This window comes from Rhopilema esculentum, chromosome 9 (assembly GCF_057945365.1).
Source record: "Rhopilema esculentum isolate cy_ngs chromosome 9, ASM5794536v1, whole genome shotgun sequence".
In the NCBI taxonomy this organism is placed as follows: domain Eukaryota; kingdom Metazoa; phylum Cnidaria; class Scyphozoa; order Rhizostomeae; family Rhizostomatidae; genus Rhopilema; species Rhopilema esculentum.
In genome coordinates this window covers 13,311,012-13,331,587 of record NC_142823.1, presented here as the reverse complement: position 1 = coordinate 13,331,587, position 20,576 = coordinate 13,311,012, and the positions used below count along the sequence as shown (strand labels likewise).

Genomic DNA, 20,576 nt, shown 5'->3' with positions numbered 1-20,576 from the left:
GATTGACATCATCGTCAATGTCCTGCTCACCAAAGAGACTTAAAACATTGTGAACTGGAGGAGGAGTCTCTGAATGATGCCCTGCTATAGAAGTGGCAGGTGCATGAAAATTTTCATCCTCTGTATTGTGAGGAAGAAGCGAAGTTTGGCAATTAGGGTTAACAGAAATAGTAGAAGAATCGGTCATATTGACACGCCTTCGTTTTGCGATAGGAAATTCCTCGCCATAGTCAGATCCCAACTGTAAGACATCCTCTTGGGAAATCTGTCACGGGGATCTATAACGATTTTGTTGGGACACGAGATGCAGTAGCAATAGGCCTTTCCCTTTATTACGCCAGAAGCCATGCGCGCTATGAATTCTGGGTATGGTAGTTAAAGCCACCTTTCAAGAAGAGATTTACTTTTTTACTCTGATCGCTTGTCACATTTCTCAATATTCAAAATGGATTCTACTACCGATAAAAAAACTGTTAACGAAGGAAGTCATGTCCCTATTCCTTTTCAAGACTCTTGCCAGGGGAACCACAAAGAAACCTTTTCGGAAAAGATGATGGAAGGTCATTCATCTGTTGTGGAAGGGTCAACTAGGCCCAAGCCAGTCGTATCTTCACCTTATATCTTCGAGTATCAAGCGGAGATGTATAAACGCGAGGGCTGGATAAACGTTTGTTGCGTTTTTGTAAAACCGAACTTGATTCAGAGTGATAATACTTTGTTCCTTGTAAGAGCAAGGGTGCATGCGTCAATGAAGACCAATAGTTACAAAGTTTATGCAAATCTAGACCAAGACAAAGATGATGTAATTTTTGCAAAGTGCGACTGCAAAGCAGGCCAGGGTGGTTGCTGCAAGCATGCTGCATACCTTAGTTGACTATGTGAACATGGACCTACAGAATGTGCCAAAAGAACTTACCTGTACACAAGTAGGCCAAAAGTGGCAAATTCCATCATCTGTCAATGGACCATCAAAGAAAGCCTTCATATTTGATTCTTTGGTTTTTGAAAAGGCTGAAGAAGGGAAAAAAAGAAAGAAGCCTTGTCCAAGTGGAGAAAGAAATTATTGTGCCACCCCACCTGTTGCATATAAGACAAATCAAGAGGAACTAGTAGATTTAGTTAATTGTCTTGAAATAGCTGGAAAAGCAAATCTGTTTTGTAAAGCAGTGAAGTCCAATAGTTTTGTACCTTGTGAATTTTTTGAAACTTCCTGCTCAAAGGCTATCAGTAAAAAAGTACTTTAGGGCATAGAAGTAGAGAAAATTCCTCTTTTATATACATTGAAAGACTATTTGAGGGTATCAGCACTAAAGAACCATCTAGTTTAAGTCTTGCTACTTGCAGAAATAGTAAGCAGAGTTGGAATTACTTCTGATGCAGGAATCACATTATGTAAGAATACTTTAAAGCAGAATGAAGAGCAGATCTGGCACACCAAAAGAGCCAAAAGGATTACCTCATCGATCTTTGGAAGAATGATGAACAGGAGAAAGATCATCTATCCAGCATCTATTGTAAAGACAATCATTGAAAAGAAAGAGCACCGTAGTGGCCTACCACTTTCCCTCAGATGAGGGGTTAGAAAAGGAGAGTGATGCTATATTATTATATCAGGAACAGCTAGTTCATGATTTGATAGTGGAAAAATGTGGCCTAGTTGTAAACCCAATATGGCCACGGATTAGTCTGGGATACTGTGGCCCCTGCCCGCCCTCGAAACAATATCATCAATGTCTGCCACATCATTGAAATATCAGATATGAAAGAATAGCCAGACCCAAGAAACAAATTCCAGTTTTTCTTTCTCAGTGGAAAATCATGAAAAAACTCGCTTAAACGTGTATTGAAATATCAGAGTAAAAATGTGAACAAACTCTTATTTCTATATATTGATATGTATCGAAACATTACTCAAAACTGAACTGAAATCAAATATTCTGACCAACTGACAATAAAAGTCATTTCCATGGATAAAATCAGTCAATAGTAGAATATGTATGTCCTTCATTAGTTCAAAACAAAACATAAAATCATGGTCCAAATGCAATCTTACCAATGAACATCACTTCTTGAAATGACAGCTAATTCTTGAAGGCATTTAGGTAGACAGACGCAGGAACACCTAAGAATAAGAAAATAAAAATTTCATAAACACACAGATCTCATAGAAAATGTATATATATACTGAAAAAAATGTTCTCTTTAAATAAGTATAGACAAAATCTCTGGCATATGTATGAATATGTATGAAAATAGTACTAAAAAGCAAAATGAAATCTGAAAATGTTTCCACTCCACATTACATACATGTTATTTCTATGGGCAAATTCTTATATATGTATTAGCAATAGAAAGATCTTAAATGTATGCTTTTGCTCAGAAAAAATTCATTGTAAATTGGTGAAATAATATAATTACATGAAACTAAATAAAACCACCCTCCTAATTACTATTCACCTTTAATAACTATAGAGAAATTATCTGCTCTATGTGTTGATAGGTAGCAAATATTACTAAAGAGAAAACTAAAATTGTTTCCAATCGACAATAAATAAAACTGAACTGCCCCTTTGAAAGTAGAGCAAGCATGTTTAACTGATTAGGAAGCATGAAAAGGCAATCAACAGACAGGAAGGTCAGGGGGTGATCAATCTTGAAAGAGAACAATAGCTTCTGCTACTTATGAAATGTTTAAATGTGTTAAGCAAACAAAAAAGGAGAAGTATTCTCCCATAGAGACGCAGCCGGTCAGTCGGTTGAATGTAGAGCCGATGAACTCGCAGCCAAAAAACCAAACATGCCGTCTTGTTGCGATCCGTACATAGCTGGTAATGAAATGAAATCCCATCAAACAAACGGTCGGTTTAGATCAGGGGTCGGCAACCCGCGTCCCGCGGGCCACATGCGGCCCGCAAGGTACTTTTGTGTGGCCCGGAAGGCCCCTGTTAACCTGTAAATAATGTGACCCAATGCACAAGTGTCAGCTCGATATTGATTCAGTGATCTTAGATTCTTGCCTAAATTAGGATTCCTCGTTAGCATTACTAGTCACTCGATCAAGCTGAAGAAGAAGCTTCAAGGCCATTGTCATTTTGTGAATGTCATGTATGAACATGTCATGTTCCTGCTTATGCTACATCTTTGGAAAACTCAGCTGAATCAAGGGAACTTGGTTTACTTTCCATCTTCAAATGGAGTTGATCGAGCTGCAGGGTACCAGTGAATTGAAACAGAAATACAAGGAAACTCAGATAATCCCGTTTTATATGGAGTATCTCCATGGTGGATGATGGTTCATATCAAGGTCTGGTGCAGCATGCCAAGAAGATGTGTTGCATGTTTGGAAGTACTTCTCTCCTTTGCGAAAGTCTCTTCTCAAAGATGAAGCATGCGAAGAGTCGACTGCGATCTCGCATGACTGATCAGCACCTTGAAGGCAACTTGCGGCTGCCAACATCAACAATTCTGCCAAATATTCAGAATTTGGCCAAGGACGTGCAGCACCAAGTTGCCCATTAGCTTCTTGTAATACACTGAACAGTGAACATGAACTTTACAACTATGTTTGTATTTACGTACAGCTTCCACGTTACAGTACATTTTCCAATAAATACATTTTTATTGTTCAAAATAGTAGTTAGGTAGAATTGGTATATATTAAAATTATACTGTATTTTGAGTTGCTGCCCTCGTATGCATTTCAAAAATCAAATTTGGCCCCCTGTTTTATAAAGGTTGCCGACCCCTGGTTTAGATGTTATAATGAACTATCTCATTGTTCTGTGTGTCAACTACAATGCATGAAAACTTGCTATGCATGAAAAAAGATAGGAAAGCAATTTATCTGCTGCAGCCCAAAAACCTCCCAACAACCATGTAGGTCTGCAACGGTGGCATTGAATTTCAATTGCAATTTTGAACTCCAAAAGTACCTGCTGTCTGGCAATGATAGGTAACTGATATTGTGTTAACACGCTTATTATTCAGTTGACTTGCAAACGGAAAAGATTATAACTATTGTTTCAACAACAAAGCAAAGCAATTGAGCACAACATTGAAATAATCCTTTGATTCGAGAAACAATATAGCCAGCCAGACCACACAGATCAAGGACATTGAAGCCCCTGTCCTGGGAAACATTTCTTTTTTTAAGATTTCACGATAAATCATTTTAAATTTATAGAAAAACTTACTATCACAATCATTTTGTTTGCATAAAAGTCCAGGAACATATACAGAATGAAAAATATATTTATAATAACCTCTTTACATCTTTAGCAACTAGACACACAAAAAAATAATGTGGCTGAAGATGTGACGTCATTTTGCCAAAAAGACCACACCCAATTTAAAAAATAATTAAATCTAATAGTACGTAATGAAAACAAACTAATAGTAAGACGTTGCTACCTAATATGGCTAATATGGATCCAATGTTGCAGCCCAGATGGATTAATTGTTGCTAGTGGCAAACCTATTGGTGCATTGAAAGTTTAATGCCCATATTCCAAAAGAAACATGCTGCTTACAGAAGCCATAAAAGATGACACCAATTTTTTCCTGATTGAGACTGGAGGAAAATTGTTGTTAAAAACGATGCATGGCTACTATTTCCAGTGTCAGGGGGTTTTAAAGCTTCTCAACCTAGACTGGATTGACTTTTTTGTCTACACATCAATTGACTTTCATGTAGAACAAATTGAAAGGGACGAATCATTATGGTCATCTAAAATGCTACCAACACATCCCTCTCATCTTGCTTATCGTGCCATACTTGAAAATTAAATGTCAACAAACAATCTTCTCCTATCATGTATGTTTCTATATTACCTTCATAAAACTGGACAGTGAAATTGATACTGGTTTATTTATTCTGAAGAAGATAGCTTTGTGGCTTAATATAGGAGTAGGAGTAGGAGGTTTTAATTCAAGGTTATTCAGTTGCCACTATTCCTATTTTGATTGGCAAAAAATATATTCAAAAAGGCAACTGTGTAAGCTTAAATGTAAGGCATCTTATGCTTGTCATTCACTCCTTGTTATCAAGAAAATAAAGCACAGTTTGGCAATAATTGGTAAGAGGGGGGCAAGAGGTTGTCAATATTTTCATTTGGGGGCACAGCCCCCGTGCCTCCTCCTGCAGCTACGTGGCTGCCCCAGGGGATAAGATAAGATTCTAAACAACAGAATGTTCATATATTTAAAACAGATATTTAAGTTGTTCATCATTATTAAAAGTTCCAGCTGAGGAATAACAGAAAGATATAATTTTATTTGTTAGGGGTACATCAAGCCAAAAATCCATTCATTTAGAGAATCATATGGAGCATTATCCCAACTAAGGTCACTGATGTACAGGGACATTCCTTTTGTTGCCATGACTGCCACTGCTACAAGATCTGTTACAAAAAACAATTGTCTGTAATCTGGAGTTGAAGAATGAAGAATGTTAAAGTACCAGAAAAGCCTAACAGAAGATATGCAGTTTTGCAGATTCTTGAAAAGTCCATTGAAAATAATTCTTTGGCTTCTTGATAAAATATCAACCAAAGGTTATTCTTGTGACAGGTACATAATTTTTTGCCGAAGGATCAAACATGTATGTAAATTATATGCTCATTTTGAAGAACTCCTTGCTAAAAAATATCAAGATAAACTTCTGCCATTTGACATGTTTCATGGTGCTACAGATGATATGAAGAAATCAGAAATAAAAGATTCTTTTGCTGATGCTGATGGAAAATACGAGTTTTATTTGCCACTGTTGGTTTTTAGTATGGGTGTAGATTATAAAGATTTGCACTTTATCATACATTATGGTCCTCCAACCAGCATTGATGATTTATGTCAAGAAGCAGGTTGTGCTGGCAGAGATGGCTGCCAAAGTCATGCTCTTTTGTAAACATACCCTGGCTGCATGCAATCTTAAAATGTTACAAAAGAAATGAAAGTATATATGAATGGATCTACATGCTGCCGTAAAATGGTCATGGAAACTTTTCCTGGTAATTATGCACTATTGAATCCAAGACATCTGTGTTGCGATATTTGTAGACAAACTTGCAGCTGTCAGAGTTGTATGGTATTGGATATCAACCAGAGGAGATCTTATTTGGAAAATAAATTGGAAGATAGGCTAGATATTGTTTCAAAAGCGAATGCATGTGCTATTGGGAACCACATTGGGGTTGAAGGGCAGGCTTTCTTGAAAGCAGAGCTCGAAAAACTTGGCAGTAGTTTGTTACAAAATAAAAACACACCTCTACTCACTGGTTCCGACCTATCTACGGGGCTACCAAAAGCTACAGTTAAGCAAATTGTTGAACATTGTAATGGGATCAACCCTAACACATTTGAAAGTGAGTTGCAGATTACATTCTTGAACTTATTTAAAAGATTTCTAGTGGTGAGAAAACATCTGATAGGCAGGATGGACGATGAAGAAGATGAAGATAATATTCAAGATTTATGTACACAATTTGATGACAGTATTGTGCTAGACAATGAGTCTGACAGCAATAATTCTGATGGCTCAGATGACTCTTCCATTAGTATTTTAAATGTTCAGCAGAGATTTCACGCCACAATTCATCATCCTTCAGTGAGGATTCAGACTGACTTGATTATTCCTCCCAGGGGATAGGGCACTTAACCAGTTTAGGCTGAGTAGGTGCCACTCATGTTTAAAAAAGTATGTTCAGAAATGTATACCGAATATTACTAATTCTCAGAAATGTATGGAATTTATGCCTTTTTTGCACCGAAATTGAAAAAAATAATTCCATTCCCTTTACCAAAATATTGAAAATTGATACCCTCTCTAAACCAAAATCATGAACATTGATACCCTTCCCTATATCTAAATTGTGAAATTGATACCCTTTTGGGAAGCATTTCCCCAGTACCCAGAATATACAGAGTGGTTCCCAGGTTATTCATTTTGTAAAAATGACAAAAAACATCCAATGTCCATGACAATTTTGATTATCATGTATGTTCTTTGAAAACCATCAAATTTAGCATTTTTAAATTTTCCAAGGAGAAGATGCATAGCTGTCTGACAGGACTCTCGATATCAAAGATGCTTTCCAACTTCTTCTGCCTTCTCCCTCTGTCACATGTCTTAGCCTCACCCTTACTCGTTCCTCTCATCTTCCACCATCTATCTAGAATAAACTTCAATTCCTTGAAATGTGCAGTTCTTAATTTCTTCCCTTGTCAACACTTACGAATGCTCTGCGAGGTGCCACTTTCTTGTCTGGAATTAGCACTTTGCCGATTTATAGTTTTGTAACTGATCTTCTGTCTTGATAGAATGCTACGATCTTCCAAGTACGTACAGACAGTGCCTGACTTTTGACAATTAGTGTGACAGCAGGCTTCATCAAGTCTATCATTCCACACAGAATAGTGTTGTCTGTGCATTTGATATTTCGTCTCTTTGCATCCATCGCCTTCATCTTCTCGATTCTGTATAAAGGACTTAATCATAGATTCATATCAGGCACAGATGTTATAAAACTGTTCAAATGAAGAGCTTGTGAATTGTGTTGTTGCGTATGTGACCGTTTCTAATGCTTTCAGTCTGAGAATCTTTGCAAAGTCTTTGTATTCTGCATGCCCACTGCCTTTTCCGAACATTTTGTGCATTCGATTCGAGCGTTATTTCAACAACTTTATCAATTCTGATGACTTGGAATTTTCATGAAGCTCTTCCATTGCTAAAACCATCCAATGGGATACATCCCATGGCAGAAGAAAGTAAGGATCTGGCCTCTCTTTGATACCCAATAATGCAAGCATCGTATTCTGAAATATGGTAGCCTGGTACTGGCCGTTAGCAAGGATTCCTAATGGAGAAGAAAGACCAAATTTAATTGTTAGTCAAACTACTATTTCGCTCTTCTGAAAATCCAGTGTCTCAAAAGTTAGTAATATTTATAGATCAATTCAATCAAAAGTAGCTGAAAGAGAGGTAGTATTTTGATTGTCAAGAGATTCGTTGTTTTATAATAAGGCAAATCATTAAATAGAAAATTAAGAGCTGCAAAATCATCTTAGCAAAGAGGTTCAGTCCATAGTTCATCCTGTGGGGCTATAGAAATTTTAATGAAAAGCCTGCACATTTGGAACAAGAAATCTTACCTCGCAGAAATTCGAGGTTGTGTAAAATCTTACCTCGACCTCAGGTTGTGTAAAATTAGGGCTTACATTGGGCAACTGTGTGCTGTGTCAATAAGAGATTACGTTTTACTGGATGGAAAATTGTGTTTATGTTGATAAGGATTAGAGAATATGTTAAGAGTGCATGCTAAATATGTTGAATCGAATTTTGGCTACCTGTTTGAATGTAAGATAATGAACGTACATTGCTGTCTTCATATTCATTAGGTTGGGTTGAGCCCTTTCACAATTATATCACAAAAAATGCAAATATAACAAATATATTAGTTGACTTCAAAAATGCAGTGCACTTCTACACAGTTGAGCATAACATGAGATGCTAAATTCGTAAATACCTGCCATGACCAATGTTTCCAGCACCGGCCTGAAAAAACGAAACCTGGCAGACTTTATCTTACAAATTTTTATTCCTGCAGCAACAAGACTGTTGAACTGCAACTTGGATGCTCATATAGCCTGCTTTCAAAGCTGTACCATTTCTGAGCTGACCCCTGCATGAACTTCTCATTCCGAAGAAGATTGTCGAAGATACCAAGATAAAATAAGAGAAGTGAGATAGGTTGACTAAAATCCCTCGATTTACCTTCTTTTCCCATTCTTGGTAGAACGGGCTCAGTTGTCAAAAACGAAACCACCTTGGACAAGAGCAAGCAGTGAAGAGATGAATGAGCCGTTTCTCTTACATCTGTACCATGTTTCATTAGTACAGTTTCTAGCTACTTTTCCTTCACCAACTTTTGTGTTTTGTATGGTTTTTTAAACATGAGATTAGGGTGATAGGGTTGTTGCGGGATGCACTAGTGAGAAGCTCAAACACCACCTCAAGGAGCATCCTTTGTTTGAGTTTTCCTTTTGGTGTGAAAACTGCCGATTTTTTAAGCATTTGAATGAAGCAAGAGGGAAACCTACGAGAGTTATGTTCGGAAATGTAATATGGGAGCTTAAGGGAAATTTTGCTTGACTGCGATAAAGAAGAAGATATATGTTTCTCTAGGCAACATCTAAAAACATGTCAAAGCAAAACTCATGAGGGTGTATATTGATTTAGATTTGTTTTAAAAGGTAAAAAGGTAAATGTAGTTAGGGAGTATGGATTGAACTTTTATTATAAATATCAACTATGTACTATAAATATGTGATACTAAGAAATACACAGCTAAGTTATAGAATAGGCTATATAGCAAAATGAATAAAGAATGAAAAACAATATACTGGCGTTTTATGTACATGAATATTTACAATTATCAGCGAACTCATATTTAAAATGAAACAAGTTCACGATTTTAAATCGTGAATGAATTTGTTTGATATTGTAGGCAAGTACATAAAAGACTCATGTTAAGCAAAGTACTTTATAAGTCAGTCTGAAATGCTGTGAATGACGAGAAAGGTAGAGAAAGTCATGTACCAGTGGTGAAAAACATTGAGAATGTATGGTATATCAGTAAGTTGTGTATGCTTGGTGGATCTAAGAGCTGATTTGTAGGCACTGACCTGCAGCATGATATTGCAGGTTGAGTTGCCTCTAATCATGCCAGATCCTGGTGGCTCTAAGTGGTGCACCCTTCCATTGGATAAAAAGATTCCAGAGAAATTATAGGAGCTCGTTAAGAGGCACTTTAGTGGGGCATGAAACAAACAGAAATCTGAATGTAGACATACCAGATCCAAGAAGCCATATAGCACCAGAAGGTGAAAGATAAGGAGGAAAATAATAGGAGCATCATGAGTGAGTTCATGACTGGCAAATATCTGCAAGAGGGAAAAGTAGAAGTGAATCTAAATTTCTAGGATTTTTTAGCTAAAAGGGTAGACTACTGTGTGTGTGGCATCACAATGTATGCACAAATTGTTTCTTCAGCCAATTTTTGACGATAGGGGCAAAAATATGAAGCATATTGGGTATGCTTATGAATCTTTGAGCGCACATTTGATGTGCAGCATACAACAGGGGCTATTGGCAAAAAGGTTTATGTTAGAGCTTAATGGTAGACAATATTCTTAGTAAGACTATCATTAGTGGCATAAACTTTTAGGCCTACAAATGACTTGGCTTTTGACATAACAACATATAATTGGCCATGACTGAAAACAGGCTCAGGAAGAAAAATTCCTACATACCTTAGTGAACACAGGTAGCACAAATTGCAGGTGTATAGATATTTGTACCATAGCTATTTTTGTAACTGTTGAAATGATGCCAGTTAATGATGTATAGTAATCCAATGTACTTAAACAACTTATCAGAAAGAGGTATTTTGTTATATAGCACTTGCAATAAAACATCAACTTTTTTAAAAGAAGAAGGATAACAAAGAAAATCAAGAAGAAAAATTGGATTATCTTGAGTCCCAGATTGTGCAGAGGCATATCACTTGGAGTGAGTCCATTGAGAAATTCAATTGGATATGCTGTACCTACACCAACTGTACCTACCTACCTTTTATGCTTTGAGGAGTGTCAGATGAAAAAGGTTTCAGTTAATATGTTGTAAGATATTTGCTTTTTTCGATTTCAAGTTCTGTACCGCCATAAAACTGTTCACATTAGAAATTATGGAAGTATTACATATTACTTTGAAAAAGCGTATAATTAGTGTCTAGGGGGGGGGGGGGGGGGTGAGTATAAGCATGGACATGAACATCTTTCGTCCATTGTAAATGAAAACATGCTTTTATCTTATGTTTTTATTTATTCTTAATCTACATGTTTTTATTATGCATTATTATTATTATTATTATTATTATTATTATTATTATTATTATTATTACCGTTGAGCGGTAGCGTGCGGACGCTTCTGTACACGGCTCCTGTTTGACTGTGACTTACTACGCCTGGATTTAATTTATTGCAATTTATTAACTCGATGCATAACAGTTCGAGGACTCTGGAAATACAATGATTCGCTCGTCTATCGTTTATCTTTTGATTTTATTCGTGATTTGTTCGTTTTGTGAAAAGGATTTTAGCTCGTTAGGCCGGCATGCATGGCGTTGCAAGTGAAGAGTTCAAACCAATCATACTGGTCTCAGTGGGAGCGTTAACATTCCGCTCATTGACTCCGGAAATCGCGATGCAGCCATTAACAACGAAAGCTGTGTAAAGTGTTCTTGCGGCAAGTCATGCAAAGGAATAAAGGGGCTCCGCATCCATCAAAGGAACTGCAGAGTCATTAAAGGCTTTGATGAAGAGCAATTGTTTGAGGTTGTGAACGATGCTGACCTTGAGAATAACGACAGTCACACCGATATTCCCCTTGAGGATTATTTCGAAATCAAGCCTGGAATTCGTCTTCCAAGATCTGACCAGGAATGGCTGTTAGCTAACCAATATTTCCACTCTGTCTTTTCAAGTATTTCTGTCGATGCGTCAACGGTTGATCGTGTTATCCAATTAATGAACGAAACCATTTACAATTACTTTAAAGAAACCTGTGGAACAATGGAATGCTGCAAAGAAGATCTCAAAGAAAAATACTCCAATTTTACTGCCAAGAATTTGAAAAAAGAACTCAAAACTTTGAAACATTCTAATGCTCCTTTAATTGAAATTAAGTTTGTCTCCAACCTTCTTCGCAATAAAATCAAAAAACACATCTCTTCCTCTAAATCTTCCAATATAACAAACCACGATCGTTACATCTCCAAAAATTTCTGGAATTACGTCAAACGCACTCTTCAATATGAAACTTCAGCTCCTCCAACTTTTTCTGCTGCAGGATGTACCGAATACTTTGTCAAAACATTTTCTGCCATCGCCCCTAACAAACATTTCACCATTCCTTCATGGATCCCTACTTTCAATGAACCATCTTATTCATTTGATCTAGAGCCACCTAGTTACATAACCATTACTTCTATCATAAGGCGTATGAAAGCTTCTACTTCTCCCTGTCTTCTTGATAAGATATCCATCATCTGTTTCAAACGAAGTCCCTATCTTCGTTCTTTTCTTACTGAAATAATTCGTGTTGTCTGGCTTTCAGGTAAGGTACCATCCGAATGGAAAAAGGCCTCCACTATCTTGATTCACAAAAAAGACAGCACAGACGATCCATCAAATTTCAGGCCAATCACTTTAGAATCGGTGCCCTTAAAAATATTCACTTCTTGCTTTTGGACTCCCTCTTCACTTTTCTGAAACATAATGGCTTCATAGAGCACCAAATCCAAAAAGGCTTCACCTCAAAAGTATCAGGTACATTAGAGCACACAGCAATGATGGGCCATTTAATAAATAAAGCTCGCATTAAGCAACGATCTTTAGTGGTATCTTTGCTGGATCTCAAAAACGCCTTTGGCGAAGTTCACCACAAGCTGATACCAGCTATTCTTGCTTATCATCATATACCTTCGGAAATTCAATCATTGATCTCAAGCTTATATCTAGATTTTAAGACCTGTATCATAACTGATAAATTCCAAACCCCTGTAATTCCCATTCGCCGTGGCGTATTGCAAGGTGACTGCCTCAGCCCTCTTCTTTTCAACCTTTGCTTCAACACGTTCATACAATACATCAAATCAGATAAATATAAGCAGCTTGGTTTCTCCCCCCATGATGGTAATGACCGCATGTTTCAGCCAGTACACTGGTTTCAGTTTGCTGATGATGCTGCTGTTGTTACCAGTGGAGAAAAGGAGAACCAACTCTTATTAAACTGCTTTACCAGATGGTGCCAATGGGCTAACTTCATTGTCAGGGTTGACAAATGTGTTACCTTTGGTGTCAAGAAACACTCTACGCGATCCTTCCAATTTCAACCGAAACTTTTCATCTGTAACCAAATAGTGCCTGCTGTCAAAAATGGCGATTCCTTTAAGTATCTTGGTCGTTTCTTTGATTTTGAAATGAGTAACCAGAACCATAAATCTAAACTCGTTTCTCTTTTCTCTACTCTTATGAAGGATATTGACGACTTACCTCTCCATCCTAAAAACAAACTGCTATTATACCATCGTTATATTCTGTCAAAAGTTTCATGGCATTTTACTGTTGCAGATCTACCAAAGACCTGGGTTGTCCAAAACCTAGACAATCTTGTTTCCAATTACATTCGCCAGTGGCTTGATCTTCCTGTTTCTGCAACATTGAGTGGAATAATCCTCTCAAAAAATCAGTTTGGCCTAAATCTACAACTGCCTTCTATCAAATTTACGCAATGCCAAACTGTATGTCGCAATGCCCTAAAATCTTCTCCTAATATTGACATTCAAACCCTATGGAAAAACACCAGTCATGGCACGAACCTACAGTACGACATCTATCGTAATACTAAAGAGGTATTGAAGGCTGTCAAATCAGACAACAAAGAACGTCTCTCTCAAAACTTACCATCTCAGGGAGCTACAATTACCTTCCTACTGAAACATTCACTGGAAAAGCTGAACGGTATTTGGTCAAGTACACGGAGCAATTTGCCTAGTAACATCTATAACTTTACCATCAAGTATCTTAACAACACTCTTCCAACTCGTAAAAATCTGCTGAAATGGAACCTTAGTCAAACATCTGACTGTGAATTCTGTCTTCTTCCAGAAACACTTCTACACGTTGTTGCTGGATGCAAAGTGTACCTTGACCAAGGCCGCTATACTTGGCGTCATAATTCTGCATTAAACTTTCTAGCCACTTCCTTCCAAGCAATAAATGGGTCTTCTCTCTATGCAGATTTACCAGGCTTCCTTTCCCCTTCTATCACAACTGGAGATCAACTACGCCCTGACTTACTTCTCAAAACTAAGGAAAACTGTCTGTACGTTTTAGAGCTAACCATAGGCGTTGAAACAAATCTCAACTGCAAATGCTGTCAGAAAGTTAGAGAAATATGCCACCCTCGTATCTGACTTAAAACGTCAGTTTAAGTCAGTCTCATTTGTCAATCATTCCATCAGTTCACTCGGTATTTTTGGCGACTCCTGCAGCTCATTCATCAACATGTGCGACTCTTTGTCCATTGATCATCAACAGAAACGCTACCTCATCTCCAAACTTACAAGCATCTCCATTCGCACCACATACTATATATCTGCTGTAGAAACAAAACTTGGACTAATCCAGAGCTACTCCACTTTTAACATTTTTTTTTCTTTTCTCATTACTACGATGTAATAGTTTTTATTTTGTAAACACAGGCTAGCCAGTTACAAATTACCTTGTAATAGTGAGATTTGTAATTGTAGTTTTAACTGGAATTCAAAATGAAAAGTTTCCATTATAAGTACTAAAACAATGATAATTGTAAAAACAATGATAATAAGTGATTGTGATAATTGGCGTATAATCCCGTCAGTACTAAAAATAGTCAAGCTTTTGCTAGTAGTGCCACCAACAACTGTGACAGCTTAGCAATCATTTTGGATAATGGGAAGGGTGAAAACATGGCTATGAGCCACCATGAAACAAACAAGGTTCAACTAATTGGCAATATTGACATCAGATTAAGATATTACTGATGATTTAGACATAACAAAAGTAGCAAACATATTCGTTTCAGGACATTCTAATGATACAACCATTTTCAACTGGTGATTCAACTATTGACCCATAGAAATTGATTATTACTTTATTATTTCTGTACTTCAAATATTTACCTCAAAGCATTAAGGATTGATGCCCCCTTTGGAAAATTAAGTTACCTTTAAAAGCGAGTCTCGTAATCTCTTTATTCAAACAATCTTTTGGTGGTACAAAACTTGTAAATGGCTTTGAAAAAAGCAAACATTTAGTAAACTAAAGCTTTTCGTCTGACACTCTTCAGAGTTTAAAACGTCAGAACATAGATCGAAAACTCTACGCTAAGAAATATATATACCCAGTTGTGGATCGAAATAGGCCAATCAGAAACACGAGACAAAGAAAAGTTCGAAAAATTGGGTGACGTCGAAACACAGGATAAAACGGCCAAGCTAGAGCGGAAACTTCAAAAACGCCTTTTGGAGCTGGTTAACTCAAAAGTGTTGACCAACGAAGTTTATGATAGGATAAGACCCACAGGTTCACAACGTCCACAAATGTATCGCCTTCCTAAAATACACAAGCCGAATGTCCCACTTAGACCCATTTTGTCTATGATTGGCTCAGCACAACACGAACTGGCTAAGTGGCTTTCTGAAGTTTTGGACCCTGTTCTTCAAAAATATTCAAAACATTGTATCAAGGACTCTTTTACGTTCGCTGAGTTCATGCAAAACTTGAACATCGAAAATGAAACATCTTTCATGTGTTCTTTCGACATTAGCAGTCTTTTCACTAATGTCCCTTTGAATGAGACCATCAAAATATGTGCTGACGCTTTGTACCGGAGCGAGCTTAATAGCCCACCTTTCCCAGAGGAAGTATTCATTGAACTGATGGAAACTGCAACACGTTCAGTTGAATTCAGCTTTAACAATGAAATGTACCAACAAAAGGATGGTGTCGCTATGGGTAGCCCTCTGGGACCGGCCTTGGCCAATATCTTTGTCGGCTTTCATGAAGGACATTTGTTTGACTGCGATCAAAAGCCAGGTGTTTATTTTGGGTATGTGGATGATACATATACCATTCTCTTCTCGCCATCTACAAAACTTTGACTCCTCCTTCCTCACGCGGTTTTAACTAATTTGCATAATAATGACAACAAAACAGAAATCTAAGGTCCTGGATGAAAGTCTAACGTTCAAAACAAAGTCAAGTTTTTGACACACTTCCCCCATTTGACGTCCGAAAAGGCATCAAATGTTTAATCATCAGCAAGTTCTCTCTCTTCATCACGAAATGTCTCTCTAATTGTCTCTATCGCAATTGTAGCTACTTTCCTCTTTGGTCTGAGCTCCTTCGCTTGTGCATTAAGTTGTGCGTTCTCTTTATCGTTCACTCTTGCCTCGGTCTTCTTGTGTTCTTCGTCACATGCTAGCTCCAGAGGGTATAACATTTGCACTGCCCTTTCTATTCTTGTTTTTTTTATCTTAGCCTAGCTGCTCTGACAATGTTATCTTTTCCCTTTATAAGACTCTCAACTACTCCAATTGCCCTTACTCCCAATTGCGTCATTGTTGTGAAAGCCAACAATGCACGGAGGGATTTATAGTCACTGGCGCTTAGCTTGCTTTTATTTTGAATTGCGAAGTTGCACACATCCAGGTTAGAATTGTCAAAATATCGAAAAAACATGGAAAAGAATAAAGAAAATAAAACTAATCCAGCAGAAAACGCTTGCCCCAGTTTTTTTCAAAACTCTAGCACGGGCATTGATTTTTCTGAGGTGATGAATTGTCACGAGCAAAAGATTTACTTGGAACATGGTGAGGACAGATCAAGTCGCAACGATGGCTGGGTAAAGTCGATCGAGTTCCTACCACATGTTACCAGTGAAAAGATTGACGAAAAGCTTATTGGTGACTTAACACTGCCAAAAAGGACTTCAGCACCACAGGCATTTCGCAATAAACGTCTTGGATATCGTTTGTGGAAAGAAGGGTTTGTTCGCTCCATCTTTGTTAGTCCAAATGTTCTGGGACAGTGTCTTCTCTTTTTAGTGAAGGCAAGGGTGCACGCTTCTATGAAAAACTTATTTAACGTTGTGTACACCCATCTTAATCAGACAACTGGAGATGTCATGTATGCGAAATGTAGCTGCAAGGCTGGTCAAGGGGGCTGTTGTAAACATGTAGCAGCCCTTCTTTTCACCCTTCTAGACTTTGTCAACCTGGGTACTAAAGTGATACCAAATGATTTAACTTGCACTCAAGTTTCACAGAAGTGGCATATTCCAACTTCAGCCAACATGACTTTGGCAAAGGCTGTGAGATTTGAAGACTTGGAGTTTGAGAAAGCAGAAGTAAATAAGAAAAGGAAGAGACCCATAGTTTCTGGAGTAAGGGAATCCTTCTGTGCCACCCCTCTATTTGCCTACACAAAGGAGGCAGATGACCTAAAAAGACTAGTGGAGAATTTTTCAAAGGCTGGGAAAGCTACCTAGTTTTGTGAGGCCATCAAATCAAACAATTATGAACCTTGCACCAGTTTTCAAACATCAGTTATGTACTTGTGTTTCAGGTATGTACTTGTTATTAAGGCAGTCCTCCACTGCAGTAACTCGCCAAGTTCTCAAGCAGAAGGAGCCAACCTTAATAAATGACAGCACAACATTTGCAGAAAACAACACCATTTCACAATTGTTTGGGCAGATGAACTTTCATGTTAATGACTCTGCATTTCATAATGATGAACTGAAAACCAAGATATTGACAGCTGTGCAAGTTAGCAAGCAGGAGGCAATCAATATCTGTTTAAACACATTGGGACAATCAGAACAATTTCAGTGGTTTGAAGAAAGGAAAGTTAGATTGACAGCATCAATTTTCAGAAAGGTGATGAATAAAAGGCAAAATTTGTACCCAAATTCATTGATAAAATGTATAATTGGTAAAAATTACAGAAAAAACAACAATTTACCTGCACCACTGAAATGGGGGATCGACAATGAGAGTCTTGCAATTTCAGAGTATTAGAAGCGTGAAGATTTATGGGGAAAGAAGGTTGATGATTGTGGTTTCATTGTATACCCTTCCTGTCCATGGCTTGGATGCAGCCCAGATGGTATTGTTGTGGAAAATGGAGCCCCTGTGGGTTGGATTGAAGTAAAGTGTCCATATGCAAAGAGAGATTCTACATTAAGGGAAGCTGCTAAGGACAAAAACTTTTTCCTTCAAGAGGAAAACAACGACCTCCTTCTCAAACGCATTAATGTCCACTATTACCAGTGCCAGGGGGTTGTCAATATTTTAGAACTGCCATGGATTGACTTTGCGTTTACACCAAAGGTGACATACATGTGGAAAGAATATTTAGAGACACAACTTTGTGGAATGATAAAATGTTGCCAGAATTAACAGCATTCTACAAACTTTACATTTTTCCAGAACTCATGAAAAGCTAAAATTGTAAAAAAATTTTGTAGATTGTTTTTAGTTGTGATGCAAATAAGCTGTCAAAGAATATTTTTTGGTTTTATCTTTCCCAACTACTGACCTTTCAAACACTTTGTTGAAGCTTATTTTAAATGAGAAATCATGATCAAGCATATAATCAACACAAACGAAGAAAAGAATCACAGTGAAAAAGTAGAATTCAGTATGCAATTAGTTGTTTTGAAAACATAGCATTAATTTTCAGTCTCTATCATTTATTAAGGGTGGCAAAAAATTTGTCATATATGCACATATTACCCAAATTTTGTTAAGCTCTGGACACATTGTGATTGGGAAAACTGTGCTTAAAATCCTAAATGTTTTTATTCGTGAAATTGCACGTTCAACATGAATACGAACAGATGAAATTTTTCTTGTTTCAACTTCTTCCTCGATTGATAGGTGACTTTTGTCCCTTAGAAAAGGAGGGATGTTCAAAGAGACACCTGTTGGCAAATCTTCTGCAATTTCAAATCCTTTATCTGCCATAACTGAGTAATTTGCCTCAAGTAAATCAATGATCCCACAGTCAATAGTTGCCTGTTTATCGCTGGTTCTTCCTGCATACAAATCTGAAACAAATGAGACAGCTCCTGCAGGGGTAATACCAACGAGGGCTTTAGCAGTGTTATGGTGCTTATATTGAGAGTATGTTGCACTTTGGGACCGCACTGAGCTAGCCATTTCAATAAAAAACTCAGTGCAATCAATAATCACCCTTGTTGATGGATAGGTGTCCTTGAAACATTTTGGCATTTTTTATCAATAGTTTCTTTAGAGGGCCAGATTGGTAAAGATCGCATTTGGCTATGCAGAAAGTCCAACCATGTTATCCAGATTCTTGACAAATGCTGTTGAGATATTGATGTTCTCTGGGCCAGGTCTTCTTCCAAAAAGACCCATTGGAGTCGTACAAGAATAAGAAAGAATTCCTGCTCAGGAGAAAGTGTCCTCTTTCTCCCACACTTTGTGTGTTCTGGCGATTTAAGTTTTTCAATATTTGTGTTGGAGTTGTGGTAGACCAAAGCTTTTGTTGCAGGGCCAAACGAATCAGAAATAATTCTGAATGTGGCATAATCAGGTAGGCCATTATAAAACTTGAAAAGTTTGATGTCATCCTTGTACTTATCAAAGGAAAATTCAAACTTTTCAATTCTTCTCAGCAAACATGCAATATCTGTATCACTCTGAGCCTTTTCTGCTTTCAGTTTTGCATTTTCCTGCAGAAGTATTCTTACCTCAGCACGTAAAGCATCATTTTCACTAGCAAGGGTTCCAGAACTTGTGTTGCTTGGAAGTTCAGAATCCTCCTGGGCTGTTTTATCATCATTGGAAACATATTGATATTCCACCTCCATCATATCAGTACTTGCAATTAAAGGGTCAATATTTACGTTGGCTTCGCGGAGAACATCACAGTTCCTAGCTCTAACAGTAGGCCTAGCCTTTGGTTTTATCATGTTTTCAGTTTTAGGTGTGATGGTAGGAATATTGTTTATATACGTTTTCCTGCCTCCTACAAAGTGCTCGAGTTTTAGGTGTGATTGTAGGAATATTGTTTATATACGTTTTCCTGCCTCCTACAAAGTGCTCGGAACATATCCTGTGCCCGCGGGTTGGCTTAAAGTCCTTCCTGTGGATCAAATGGATCCAGCGTTTCCTGAAATCTTTTTTCTCTTTGCTATTCCCATTTGGAAAAGCGTAAAATGCCAGATCTCTGTGCTTCTTACTATTATTAAAGCAATTTGGAACGCAGCAAGTGAGCCCGCCTGGACCTCTGCGTCTCTCGACGGTCTTCTTAGGCCCATCTTCTGCGTGTGGGGTGGCTAACAGATTGTCCACAGCTTCTTCGTTGATTCCGATGCCCGTGCTAGAGTTTTGAAAAAACTAGGGCAAGCGTTTTCTGCTGGATTAGTTTTATTTTCTTTATTCTTTTCCATGTTTTTTCGATATTTTGACAATTCTAACCTGGATGTGTGCAACTTCGCAATTCAAAATAAAAGCAAGCTAAGCGCGGGTGACTACAAATCCCTCCATGCATTGCGGGCTTTAGCAACAATGAGGTAATAGAGAGTAAGGGCAATTGCCCATTCGCCTCTATTCTTCGCTTCACCATTGATGAGAACAACATCTCCCACTGATATCTGGTTTTCTTTCCCATGATGCACTAGATTATGCTTCTCTCTTAGAGCTTTGACATACTCATTGGACCACCGCCTCCATACGTTTTCTTTGCATCGCTCAAGATATTTAGCTCGTTTTCTTAAATCTCCATCCTTGATCGCCTCAATATCCTCTTGTAGTAGAACGTTTTTACTTCCTAGCATCATGACATTGGGTGTAAGCTCTGGCATTTGGATATCGTCCTCCACGTAACATAATGGCAGATTGTTCAGGATTGTCTCTACGTCGAGCATAACTTCTTTGAGCTCTGGAAGC

At 37.7% G+C, this 20,576-nt stretch overlaps 3 protein-coding genes across 3 annotated transcripts; 2 read left to right on the top strand and 1 right to left on the bottom strand.

Moving 5' to 3' along the window:
* Window positions 1-884: 884 nt before the first annotated feature.
* On the top strand, window positions 885-7,306 carry LOC148959763 (uncharacterized). The gene is made up of 3 exons (XM_089110369.1): window positions 885-1,109; window positions 5,282-5,401; window positions 5,450-7,306. The coding sequence occupies exons 1-3, from the start codon at window positions 885-887 to the stop codon at window positions 5,900-5,902; spliced, it is 798 nt and encodes a 265-aa protein (XP_088966495.1). The 3' UTR covers window positions 5,903-7,306.
* Window positions 7,307-16,336: 9,030 nt separating this feature from the next.
* On the top strand, window positions 16,337-17,146 carry LOC135683794 (uncharacterized). The gene has a single exon (XM_089109948.1). The coding sequence runs from the start codon at window positions 16,337-16,339 to the stop codon at window positions 17,144-17,146; it is 810 nt and encodes a 269-aa protein (XP_088966074.1).
* Window positions 17,147-17,844: 698 nt separating this feature from the next.
* Window positions 17,845-20,554, bottom strand: LOC148959762 (uncharacterized). Its single transcript, XM_089110367.1, has 4 exons — window positions 20,225-20,554; window positions 19,641-20,024; window positions 19,376-19,489; window positions 17,845-18,887 (listed from the first exon to the last, which is right to left on the bottom strand). Exons 1-4 carry the CDS (start codon window positions 20,552-20,554, stop codon window positions 18,339-18,341), a joined length of 1,377 nt encoding a protein of 458 aa, XP_088966493.1. The 3' UTR covers window positions 17,845-18,338.
* Window positions 20,555-20,576: the final 22 nt, after the last annotated feature.